Here is a 13,467-nt window from a genome sequence, read left to right as displayed (position 1 = left end):
TAGGAGTAGGTTACCATGCCAGTGATGTAGCTGATTATTGAAATCCAACATGGCGGCGCCCCGTAACATAAACAACACTTTTACCGTGCAATTGTATCCCTTTTAGCAAGTTCAGCCATTTTTTGTTATTGTACCAATGAGAAGGCAGACAATACATCTGTTATATCAACTCAACTTTAAATTTCATTGCAGTTCATCTTTAAAGTCCAAAGGCAAAGGCCGCAGCAGGCTTCATAGGCACAAACAGAGTTTGTCACAGACGGAGCGCCAGTCGAGATCACAGACGGAGCGGTAAATTATGGTATCTGCTGGCCTGCCTTCTTCTAGTCATGCGCTACCAGCAGCAATTCAAAGGGTGGCAGCGTCACCACCGGTAGAGGGTGCAAATTCTCGCAATGCCTCAAAAAAGGACAATATAAGTGAATTAAGCAAAACATAAAAAACTTTAACTACCTAACACTATATATTAAGGAACCACATTAACTAGTAGCTTATTGGCTTGCATATTATTAGCATATTGGCTCTTAATTAGTCGTTATAAGGCACCTATTAAATGTGCAACTGAATGAGAAGCAGACAGAAGCAAGACGTACTGTAGTAATTAGAATTAGCTGTAAAAACTAGAATCCGCACTCAAGAATCAGTTTAAGACTTCACCCAACTGTAAAGCACTTTTATCTCCACGTTTAAAATGAATGAATACAAATCTTCCCTGTTAATGCCATAACTGACTTACACACAGTTGAATCACAAGCAACTTTCTTTTTCAGAAAACCAATGATTTTTTGAGAACCAACCTAATGAGAGCATTAAGTTTACTTCAACATGCTGGTCACCCTATGGCCTTTCACATGAGATCTATCTGGCTTTGTTTTTGCAGCTCATTTCCAAAACAAACTTAAAAAGTGTTGTATATGTTGTAAAGGTATGTAATAGATGTGCATAAACCATATATCTGGTACATCACTATTGCATGAATTGTTCGGCTTTAGGCGTATCATAAAAGATTATGTTAACGTGTCACTGATATTTGTATGAGATTAACTGAGACAAAATGTAGGTAGTTCATCCAAACGTTTGTCGTATTCCGACTAATTTGAGAGCTTGTACTTCTCAAAATGTTCTTATAGCTGAGACACCTGTAAGAAAATGGAGAAGTCAGACGGATCACTGTGAGACTGAACCTTGGCTATTTCTGTTATTTTGGGGAGGGACCACACATTTAAAGTCATTTGTTAGGAACCATCAGCATGATGTATCCAAGGAACCATCGGTAATCACTAGTGAACACAACACATGAATCTTTATCTAGAGTTGTGTTCTTTCCAAGTTCATCATTTCACTAGTGAACACATGAGTGTTCTTCTCTCTAGAGAAGGGTTTAATCTGTGTTCATCTTTTCATTATATTTTCAGTAAATCCAAAACCAAACCTTTATTAATGTGTCTCCTCCAGTAATTGCATTGATCTGGTTGAGTTTGGACGTTACTAGTCCTGGTATGTGGGTGTGGAAACTCATCCAGCCTACCACTAGAGAAGCTTACTCATGTGGTGAGAGGAAAGCAAACTTTGGAAAGCACTCTTTGGTTAGTTTTTCTGTGTTTTCAGCTTTAGTTATTATCGTTGTTTTGTTTATCCTGAAGAATGGGGTGGGACGGAGGGAGGGAGGGATGAGGGGTGTTTTACTGTATTAAAGACTTCTGTTTGAATAATGTATGTTGAAATTATTGTTGATAAAAAAAGTTCACTGGGGAACACAGTGGGTGATGTTCTCTCTAGAGCTGTGCTGTCCAACAACCTGGGGATAGCATGAGAGGTAAGCCACACAAGTAACAGACTTGACTAAAAGTGAAACTGTCGTGGAATTTAACCGAGATTTAAACACTTCGACTAACTTAAGATAGAGGAAAATAAATCGAGGGGTCCGGAGCAAGTATTGACAGAGACTTTATTGCTACCCACAAATAAGCAACAACAAAGCCGAATGGTTTGCAAAGCACTGGCGGTCAACAGATCTCAGCTTCCTCTTTATTCACACACACAAAGCAGTTTCTGGTTTGAGGTTTCCGCCCACAATCAATCATAAATTTGTCTAACCAAATTGTCAACAAAATAATTTAGGACACCAGGCTGAGGTCAGCACGCATTAACCCCGTAGCTTCCTGCTCCTGTGGGGGGTTCCTTCCAACATACGCTCTTACCCCAGACTCCCTGGCACCGTGTCAAGCCCTGGATCAGAATCCAGAGACGCTTTAAATGTTTTCTACCATTAGATATATATAGGCCTAATAATAATCATGGTTTACCATAGAATATAATCATTAATTTCTACCACAAAACAATAACTATGTTGTGTGTGTGTGTGTGTGTGTGTGTGTGTCACACACAGGGCATGTGATGCGTCTGTGCAGTAGTGTTGGAGTAGTAGTGCTTGTAGTTAGTGCATGCTGCTTGCTACTCTCTGCTCTCAGCTACTGCCACCGGATAGCCCTTTGTTATCAGGGGCGAAAAGAGGAGCCGAGTGCGTAAGTCTCCTCAGCCGGTACATAGCCTCTCCACTGCCAAGATCTCGTACACGCCTCCCTGTGGCACACATGGTAACTGGTCCCTTGCGGTCCCAGGCTAAGTTGTACCGGATCTCGGACCAGCAATGGGCCCCAGAGACGTGGCATGCAGGCCCATCGGTGAGTGGAAATGCCCTTTTGCCTGTCAACCGCTGTCCCAGTTATGGGTAAATAGCCCCAGCTTGGGTAAATAGTGAAGACCCCAACGGTGGAGCAGGCGGAAGATGGTCGGTGTGAGAACCACCACAACGGCTGGGAAGGCGGAAGAAGGCCACCCCATAGCCACATGGGTTAACTCAGGAGGGTACAGTGGCTAGGGGAGCAAACCCCGAAAACCTGCACCTGGGGACAGGCACAGGCGGAGTCCAACTGACCGGACCACCGGCAGCCCCCTGCAACTCCTGCCAGACGAAGGTCGTCATGGGTTCCCTCATGCCGCTGGAGGTCCATCTGGTAGGTGTGTAGTTGGTGGGAGTGAGGTCTGCGCACCCACACGTCACCTTAATCCTCACCTATTTGCAACCTTCTTGCCTGTCCTGTGGCGTTGTGGAATGGTGGTGGGTACAGGCCAAGGATGTGGCTGGGAGTATCTAGCTAAACCATGCACACAGGCGGCGATGGAGTGATGGTCGTTAAGACTGGGATGGAGCAGCGCGTCTTTTCGGCAGCTTCCATTGCGACTGAGCAGCCCCACACGGCTCACCCCTGAGATGGGGAAGGACCTAGAAAAGGTGGTCCAAAAGTTGCCTGCTCCCCATACTCCGGACGGTAAGCCGCAACTGTCGGAGCATCCCCCCTCGCGGTCGAAATATAAAGATAAAAGTAAGCTAAGCATTGCTTCGTGGAACATTCGCACACTGCTGGACCTAGCTGGAACTCCTGACAGGCCCCACCACAGGACAGCACTGGTGGTCTCAGCGAGACAAGACTACATGGGGAGGACTCCCTGTCAGAGGTTGGTGCTGGGTACACCTTCCTGAAGGGGGTCCCCGAAGGTACTCGCCGTAATCATGAGGTTGGCTTTGCTGTGAAGTCTAAACTGCTGCAGCGCATTCCGGAACTCCCCATCGGCATCAATGAACGACTGATGACATGGCGCATTCCCCTGGCAAAGGAACGCTTTGCCACCCTTATCAGTGCATATGCACCACCGCTTGATGCCGAGCATAACGTCAAAGAGGATTTCTACAGAGCTCTTGATGCCATATTACAGAAAACCCCGGCTACGGACAGGCTCATACTCATGGGAGATTCCAATGCTAGAGTGGGCACGGAGCACCTGGAATGGAGTAAATTCATTGGCCAGCATTGAGTGGGGAAGATGAACCACAACAGGCTCAGACCCCTCTCCCTCTGTGCAGAGCACCAGCTAGTCATTACCAACACCATCCTCCAGATGAAGAACAGGCTTAAGACTACCTGGCAGCACCCCCGCTCAAAACATTGGCATCTCCTCCGAAAAGAGGTCCTCACCACCGTGTCATGCGCGGAGCTGAGTGCTGGACTGACCACCTCATGGTCAGATCCAAACTAACCATGACTGGTTTGACTGTAACTCAGCTGAGATACAGTCACTCCTAAAAACCAAGCATGAGGCCCACAAAGCTCTCCTGTCCTGCCCTGGATCTCCCACCCTTAAAACCACCTTTAATGCTGCAAGAACAGCAACCCAGCGAGGCCTCCGGAATATGGGGGACACCTGGAGGGTGCAAAAGGCGTAAGAGATCCAGAACCTGGATCTTTTACGATGCCATAAAAACATTGTACGGCCCCAGGAAGAGGGCGATTGCCCCAGTCCGATCAACTGATGGGTCCACACTCTTCAAGGACCGCCACGACATTCTTGCCCGTTGGGCAAATCATTTTGAGAGTCTCCTCAACCACCCTGTCGACCCACATATTCTGTATAATCTCCCAGACCTGCCGCCAACAACGCACCTGGACATCCCACTACTTTACTCAGAAATCCAGCAAGCCATTGCAGGGCTGAAGAACAATAAAAGCGCTGGACCTGGAGGAATCCCTGCAGAGGTTTTCAAAAACGGAGGATACATCCTCACGAGTCGCCTGCACCTCCTGATCCAAAAAATCTGGGAACATGGGATCCTCCCACAGAACTGGAAGGATGCTAACATCGTGGTCATTTATAAACGAAGGGAGACAGAGCAGTATGCGGGGAAAGCAGGGAAAGTCCTGGCCAAGATCATGATCAGCAGATTGGTTGAGCACATCTCAGAAGGTGTGCTTCCGGAAACACAGTGCGGTTTCCGGAAGAACAGATCCACGACAGGCATGGTTTTTGTCTTGAGGCAGCTGCTGGAGTAGAGCCGAGAGCATCACAAAGACCTTTACATAGCCTTCATCGACCTCAGCAAAGCTTTTGACACCGTCAACCGTGAGTTGCTCTGGAAATACCTCTGCAAACTTGGAGTACCACCCAAGTTTCTTAGCATCCTACAGTAGCTGCATGACGGGATGCAAGCCAGAGTGCTCACAGGAGAACTCCAGTCAGAGTTTTTCAAGGTAAACGTTGGGGTGAAGCAAGGCTGTGTCTTGGATCCGGTGCTCTTTAATATCCTCCTCTCTGCCATCACCTGTCTCTTTCACAGTGTCATGGGACATGAAGACGGTGTCCGTGTGGAATACTGCCTTGATGGAAGCCTCTTCAACATCCGTCGGCTCCAGGCCCAAACAAAGACAAAGACCCGCCAAATCTGTGAGCTTCAGTATGCTGATGACTGTGCCATCTTAGCTCACAGCCCGGACTATATGCTGCACGCCCTCAACACAATAACTGATCCGTACCAATCCTTCGGCCTACAGGTTAACATAAAAAAACCGAGGTCATGACCCATCTCAAACCCCCCAGCCCCCCCCAGTTTCCACACACACGGTGTTCCACTTAAAGCAGTGGATCACTTCACTTACCTTGGCTCCACTTTGTCCTCATGCTGCTCCCTTTACACAGAAATACACAACCGGATCAATAAAGCATCATCATCATTTGGACGCCTGGCAGCAGGATTTTTGAAAACCGTAACCTGAAGGTCAGTACCAAGGTCGCTGTTTACAACGCGCTATGTCTCTCCACTCTGCTTTATGGGGCAAAGTCATGGACCCCATACCGCCAGCACATCAGCAACCTAGAGGCCTTCCATGTACGCTGCCTACAGAAGATCCTCGGTCTGTCCTGGGAAGATCGAATCTTACGCATGCCTGAACATCGCCTGCCCCGCCAAGTCCGCTACAGCCAACTAATGGGCGCAAAGCGATCCGCTGGAGGGCAAAAGTGGCGCTTTAAGAACTACACCAGGGACCTCCTAAAGCGAGCGAACATTTCCCTCACACAGCTCGAAACTCTGGCACTCAACAGACCAGTCTGGCAGGTAACTTGTGCTACTGCAGTTTGTCAAATTCACCAAACCAACCAAGACCGACGTTCCGAGAGGCGCAGCCAGAGACACGAGCGGGCAGCGGATACCTTTCTTGCATCTGCTTTCCCTTGCTCCATCTGCGGACGAATGTGCGGCTCAAGGATCGGACTCTACGCCCATGAGAAGTGGCACCAGTGGCAACGTCGCTGACGTTGAAAGATAAAACATGAAGGGTGTTCATTGTGGTCTAAAAGGTAATCATATGTTCTAGGCCCATGAGTTACCAGGCTTCAGGTTAACTCTGCTGCGTGAGGAGGAAGTATTTTCTTGTTTTCTGTCAAACCGAACACAAGTGTATGATGAACTGAAACCGCAGACCAGATGTCAAACCAGCCACGCCTTCTATCGTAAGTGGTTATATTTTCTTAACCTTTATTTCAATTCTTAACACGTCTTTCATAGATTTTCTTTGCATGAACCTTTTCATTGTTGACCTGCAGGTGTGTTTAAATATCTCCCAGAATAACAGAGTGAGAGAGAGGACGCACTATGACTCTAATATCAGCAGCAAGAGGATTTCTAGCTTTCCTTCTGTCAGCACCAGGTAGGTTTATTTACATTGTGATGATTCAGTTGAGCATTTTCAATAACATGACAACCAAGCAACTGGAATGAGGAGAGGGTGAAACCACAGCATGTTGGAGATAGAATTATAGTAAACAGAACATTAAGGAATCACCCTCTAGAACGCTGTGTTTCATTAAACAGACCACGAGAATAGAGAATGGTTCACTTCCTATGCTTCAGTTATGGTTCATTGGTCATGGAAAAATGCCACTTCACTGCAAGTTGTATACAGCCTCTTGCAGTGAAAGTACTTTACTGGGTTTTAGATCAAAATACTGTGTGAATTATCTTTCAGAATATATATTGGCTTTTGGGATTTGATGGCCATTTCCTTGTTATTAGGCAAACATAATCATTTAGGTATTTTTGGACTTTTGAAAAATATAAATGTCAGAAGTTACTGTTTGTCCCCCATTTATTCTAATAACGACGGTGTAGACATGGAATATCAATCTTGGAATTCCATGTTGGAATTCTCCTCACCACAACTCTTATATCCTTCTTTCCTCCCCTAGTGTCCAATCCTATCCTTGTCTCCTCTCCTCTACATTCTAGCCTCCACATCTAAGTAATTTAAAAAACGTATGGTTTTTGCCACAAAATAAGCACATAGACTATAGGGCAGAGGCCTACAGAGACTAAACACAGCCTAGTAGCCTAACCTACCATAATTCATTACCGGTTTGCTGGATGCTTATTGCTGGATGAACTAATGTTATATCATGAATTATTAATATACCCTTTTTATAAAGTTTTCATAGCTAATTTCAATAAATGGCATGACCTGTTGTAATGGCAAATTATGAAATGACGGTCTTTAACTTAACCCAATCTTACTTTTTATTCAAATAAAAAATGTGCCATATCTATATTTAGATTCCTGAATCCAGAGGGGGGGGGGGGGGGGGGGGGGGGTTGAACTTGATACCTCCCCTGGCTACTCCACTAGTGTCCTGTGATTCTGGAACGCTCCTCTCACAGCTCAGTGGTCAGCATGTATCCGTAGTTTCCATCTCCACCCACCAGCCTCCATCTCTTTATGTATCTTCTGGTCTGTTCATCAGGTGAACCTCTGTGTCTTGGTCATTCTCAATGAGATGTGTTTTTTTTTTCACAGTGCTTCAGGGTAATGATGACTGGAGAGTTACGTACTCATCTAGTAATGTCTGTGCTTTAAGAGGAGCAATGGTTGACATCAACTGCACTTATGAATACCCTGACAACGTACAGTACCGCCCTGACACAGTCAGAACACAGTGGTTTACTAAAGGAGACAAGTATCAGCCAGTTGATTTGGAACACAATACAGACTATACAGGTCGTGTTGAATCCAGCTGTGGAGAGGTCAGCTGTACCGGGTCCAGATGTCATGGAACATGTACCCTGATAATCAGAGACCTGAGACAGAGTGACTCTGCTGTCTACAAGTTTAGGTTCACAACAAACCTACCAGGAGGGGAATATACTGGTGACCCTGGAGTGATGTTATCCTTAACAGGTAAACTTGGATTACCAATGTGTGTGTGTGTGTGTGTGTGTGTGTGTGTGTGTGTGTGTGTGTGTGTGTGTGTGTGTGTGTGTGTGTGTGTGTGTGTGTGTGTGTGTGTGTTCTTAATTATTTAGAATAATTGTGTGTAATTTGATCTCACACCCAGACCTCCAGGTGAAGGTGTCCTTTCTTTACCCTGAAAATCCTACCTGGGCAGAGCTGGAGTGTCACAGTATGTGTGATCTAGCTGGTGACACTCCCTACATCTGGATCAGGAATGGACAGAATGTAGGACAGGGAATAAACTACTGGGAGTATATTCAGTCTGATGGGAGCTATTCATGTGCTGTTGAAGGATACGAACGTGTCACCTCTCCTTTAGTGTGTAAGTTCACTCCACAGTACACTGACATGATACCAGATGTAATGGACCTTTTAGAGTACAGAACTATGGTTACTATGAATGACTGCAGAGCCTGTTCAAAACGGGCCTGTTCTGAAAGGGCCGATGGCCTTGCCTCCTGTTTTGTTGCTTGCAGCTTTCTCGGCAGATGCTCATTTATTTATTGCTTTTTTACGATTATTTTCACAATGAGAATTCTTTATTATTCTCAATGAGATGGTTTTTTTTTTCCCAGGGCTTCAGGGTAATGGTGACTGGACAGTTACTTACTCATCTAGTAATGTCTGTGCTTTAAGAGGAGCAATGGTTGACATCAACTGCACTTATGAATACCCTGACAACGTAAAGTACCGCCCTACCACAGTCAGAACACTGTGGTTTACTAAAGGAGACAAGTATCAGCCAGTTGATCTGGAACACGATGCAGACTATACAGGTCGTGTTGAATCCAGCTGTGAAGAGGTCAGATGTACCGGTTCCAGATGTCATGGAACATGTACCCTGAGAATCAAAGACCTGAGACAGAGTGACTCTTCCGTCTACAAGTTTATGGTCACAACAAATCAACTAGGTTTGGAATATATTGGTAACCCTGGAGTGATGTTATCTGTAACAGGTAAACTTGGATTACCAGTGTGTGTGTGTTTATGATTTTGTGTGGGTGTTGTCTTATATTAATTTTTTTACATAATTGTGTGTAACTTCACTCATTCAGATATACAGGTAAAGGTGTCCTTTCTTTACCCAACTGATCCTTCCTATGCAAAGCTGGAGTGTCACAGTATGTGTGGCCTAGCTGGTGACCCTCCATACATCTGGTTCAGGAATGGACAGAATGTAGGACAACGAGTGAACTACTGGGCCTACATTCAGTCTGGAGACAGCTATTCATGTTCTTTTGAAGGATATGAACGTCTCCACTCTCCTTTAGTGTGTAAGTCCACTCCACATGATCCCAGGTATAATTTTACCTTTTGGGTGTGAACTACATGTCATTTTTCATGAATGGATCCAAACTGCCAGATTTTTTTTAAATTAATGTTAATTTAAAAAATGTTAAAATTAAAATTTTAACTATTAACAGATCCTCCAAAGACCCCCTCAGTGACCATGAGTCCCTCTGGTGAAGTAGAGGAGGGCAGTTCTGTGACTCTGAGCTGCAGCAGTGATGCCAACCCAGCAGCTAACTACACCTGGTTCAAGGAACCTGAAATCCCAGTGAAAGAATCAGGACAGAACTACACCATCACTTATATTACTTCTGAGCATGAAGAAAACTATTACTGCCAAGCTCATAATGCAATAGGACATCATAATTCCACCTCAGTGTTCATTAAAGGTAATTATTCAATTAAAAGACACACACACCTAAACAGTTAAACAGTGGCATAATTATCTCGCAGTTTGTCATCAGTGTTTGAAATCAACTGACTATGTACCAGGGGCGACATCATCATCATGGACAACAACAGGAGCTGTGGGAACCATTTTTGTCTTACTGGCCACCATACTCCTCCTCGTCTTCCTCTGGATGAGGTGATATTTATTTTCTTAATTTCCGTTCCTTTACTTCTCCTGTGCCTTCTTCTTCATCTCTCCGTTCTCTTCTCCAGAAAAAAGAGGGCCTCCAGTAAAGCATGTGGACAGGGTGGAAGGCCAGATACTGTGGAGGAGGTGAGACAACGGAAGCCATTTATTACCAACCCATCCTTACTACTAAGACACACGGGGGATAAACCCTGAGTGTCAAGGCGGATCCTGGCGGGGCAGCCTGTCGTGGCAATTTCTGTATCAGATATTGCGTCTAAGCAGATGAGATATTTAGATGCAAAAAGCACACAATACTGTTGACAATTAGTGGTTATATATATTTGTATTAAAAGTACGAACAAAGATACATCACAACATGCATCAACAAACAACATAACAGGCATACATTACAATAATCTGGGGCCCCAGATGGGAGCTCCTCTTTGCGTGTTACTTCATTCTCTGAAGGTACGCTCAGACAAGTCCACTGAGTCTTCTAATCAATGAGTTCTTATTCGTTTGGGTTTATTAGGGGGTGGTCCCCCAATACCAAAAGCCTTTGTGTACCAGATGGTTATCTTTACAACTGCAGCTGTGGGGAATGCCATTGGAGGGGGTAGCGGCCGTGTCATCTAAACCCCTGGCTTGGTTGACGCTAGCCAGGGGGTCGAGAAAACAGGCCCACACATCAAAGGATTGTGGAGGGTGATTTACATGACAAGAAACATAGGAAAGGGCAGGCGATAAAATGCTTCACACGACTCTCGAACATTCACACTTTAAATGACCCAAAAGGAGCCCAGAAGGCAGACACTATATAAAATTACACAGAATAGCAACAAAACTTAAATTCATATAGACCAAAACAATACAACATGTAGATTTTCCATCACAAGCCAAAGACAAAGAGGTATAGATACAATTGCAGACAACTCAGGAAAATAACGAACTGGGCTTTTAATAAGGAAACTCAAAATCTCTGTTCCGTGAACAGGCCGAAAAATACATTGAAATTTGGGAACCAAGAGGAAGCAAGAACATGACAAAAATAAAGATCTGACAAGGGAACTAAGGAGGTGAGGTGACCTAGTATGCATGGGGAGGGATTGATACAGGAATGATTTAAAGGTGGGATGAAGACAAGGGCACACAGGTGAGGGGAATGAGGTGATTGCAGGCAGGATACGTAAGGTGAGGGAATGATCTGGTTGACGAGGGGACAACGAACACTACACAAAATATGGTAAAGGGAAATGAGGCAATTTTTTATTTATTTTTGGGTTTCTCGTGAGCACCAGAAAGTATCTGGTGCTTACGAGAAAGTATCTCCTAGGCCTACGCATATCCCTGTGTGTGTGTGTGCGTGTGCGTGTGACGTCAGCAAGTCAGTGGACGATCGAGGAGAGCGAGCGATAGTGTGCGTGTCAGTTTAGTGAAGTAATGAACAATTCCGGTTGTGAGTAAGAAAGAATAAAGTACCCAGCCTATCAAGGATCGGTGGCCGCTACATCCCGACCTATAAGCAGACCACTGCCGGTCAAAGTGAAGGGTGTTGTCTCCGAGAGAGCATCGGCCCTGGCGGGAACGTCTCCCCTGTGGAGGCGGAGCGCAAGAGGGTATCCTATACGTGCTCCAATAGTGCAAGATACAAATAAAGCACATTAATTTGAATGATTTTAGCTTGTGTGTGATTTACTACGGGCACGGGTCGGTTAACAGGACAAATATTAACGGGTCTCGGCGGGTGCGGATTTCATTTTGATATTATCACGGGTGATGGGGCGGATCTGGTGCTGGACATCGCTGGTGCGGGTCTCAAAAAATTGACCCGTGCAGGACTCTGGCCTAAAAAAAATAAATAAAATATCCGAAAGCAGAGTTGGTTGGGCCGCATTTGCCATGTAAGCATCATGGACAGCATCGTAGCTCAGCTGACGTGGAAAACCATCTGACCTACCAGATCTATGTATCTACCATGCGACTGTTTGGGCTAAATATTCCTTTGGGGAAACTTTGTCGTGCGGACCCAACCAACGCGCCCAAATGCGGCCCAACCAACTCTCAAAACAATGGTGGGGTCATCTGAGAATAGAAACTTGAAAAAGTTTGTTTGTGGAAAAAAGTTTGTTTGTGAAAAGGTTGAGATTCAGGATGAGTGCTAGGGTGAGATCTGGAGGAAAAACTTATCTTGAGGTACTTCTGCCAGTGTGCAGAATGAGAAGATGGAAATGATTGATGTCTAATCTGGTTTTAAAGAAGCAAATGACGATGTTGTTAAAGGACAAAAGCCCAACAGTTGGAGGAAACGTTGCAGGAGGGACTTCAAGTGAGGCCTACAGCAGCCTGCATGCCGGGACCACTAGTCAGCACCAAGGGTCTCTTGATGAACCAGAAACACATGACCTCCAGGACTGCATTCAGGAAGTGTTTTCTAAATGTTCTCTTCTGTCCTCACTCCCCATCAGCTACTTCCTGTTCCTGTGTATGAAAACGTCTCAGCTCGGACCAATCACTTGGCTCCCGCAGCACAGAGAGAACCAATAGAAGAGCAGGATGACCATCACTCTGCCATCATCCCGACCTCTCTCTCAGAGAACCAGGAAGTCCCTCGCTGGTTGGCTGGCTCCCGTGTCCAATCAAACCACACAGATGAGGTCCTTTACTCTGTGGTCAAAATAGACTCTTTAAGGACGTAATCAACCCAATGGATCTGCTTTACAGGGAGGCTGAAGTTCATATCTCCTCTGTCTTCTTTCAGGGACCAGGTCCAGACAGAGATGGGAGGAACCTCCCAGTTGTAAGCGCCGTCAAATCAACACCCCAGAGTGCGAACCAGTAGCGGCAGTAGGATTTAGAGAGTGGGACTCAGTATAGTGTCTCATTCATTCAGGTGAAACTGGACAATACGTTGGCTGATTGTTTGCTGCATATCCTACTGCACTTTGTTTTCTGTGCATTATAATGCTATTTTCTACATCTCTATCATTAATATGGGATCTTTGCATTTTCTTAATTGTATTTTTTGAGTTTGCTGATCCTGTGATGGTCTTTTCCATTATTGCGCTATATTAATCAAATGATAACATGAATATGAAAGTATCCAATCACATTGGAGTTTTAAAAAGGTAATCTTAAGTAATGATTACATTATCAATAAAAAAACAGCCTTCCATGCCTCATTGACATGACCAAAGGGGAAACTATTAAACACTATTATGCAAGAAACATGGTGTTGAATGTTCTGTTGACACAGTAGTTCCCAGACTTCATGATAATTCTGATGCTTTTTCTTTGTCCTTTACATTTATTTTGTTCAGCTAACTGCATGATGACCTGGAACCCCAAACGATGTTGTAGTTTCTTGACTTTATTTCATTGCTTGACATATATATTGCATAACTATATTTAACTGGCCGGTTGGCTGTCCCGCTTGCTCCACAGATGCTAATGGAGCTTCTTGACTCCGAAAACATTGACGTA

General features: G+C 45.0%; 1 protein-coding gene across 1 annotated transcript; it reads left to right on the top strand.

The window, feature by feature from the left end:
- The first annotated feature begins 6,336 nt into the window (after nt 1-6,336).
- Nucleotides 6,337-13,201, top strand: LOC130377312 (sialoadhesin-like). Its single transcript, XM_056584376.1, has 10 exons — nt 6,337-6,542; nt 7,683-8,063; nt 8,221-8,439; nt 8,693-9,073; nt 9,173-9,391; nt 9,542-9,796; nt 9,900-9,993; nt 10,071-10,131; nt 12,453-12,641; nt 12,746-13,201. Exons 1-10 carry the CDS (start codon nt 6,488-6,490, stop codon nt 12,824-12,826), a joined length of 1,935 nt encoding a protein of 644 aa, XP_056440351.1. The 5' UTR covers nt 6,337-6,487; the 3' UTR covers nt 12,827-13,201.
- Nucleotides 13,202-13,467: the final 266 nt, after the last annotated feature.

The sequence above is a fragment of the Gadus chalcogrammus genome, chromosome 23 (assembly GCF_026213295.1).
Source record: "Gadus chalcogrammus isolate NIFS_2021 chromosome 23, NIFS_Gcha_1.0, whole genome shotgun sequence".
Taxonomy (NCBI): domain Eukaryota; kingdom Metazoa; phylum Chordata; class Actinopteri; order Gadiformes; family Gadidae; genus Gadus; species Gadus chalcogrammus.
The sequence above is the reverse complement of the archived record's forward strand: the minus strand, read 5'-3'. Positions and strand labels throughout refer to the sequence as shown.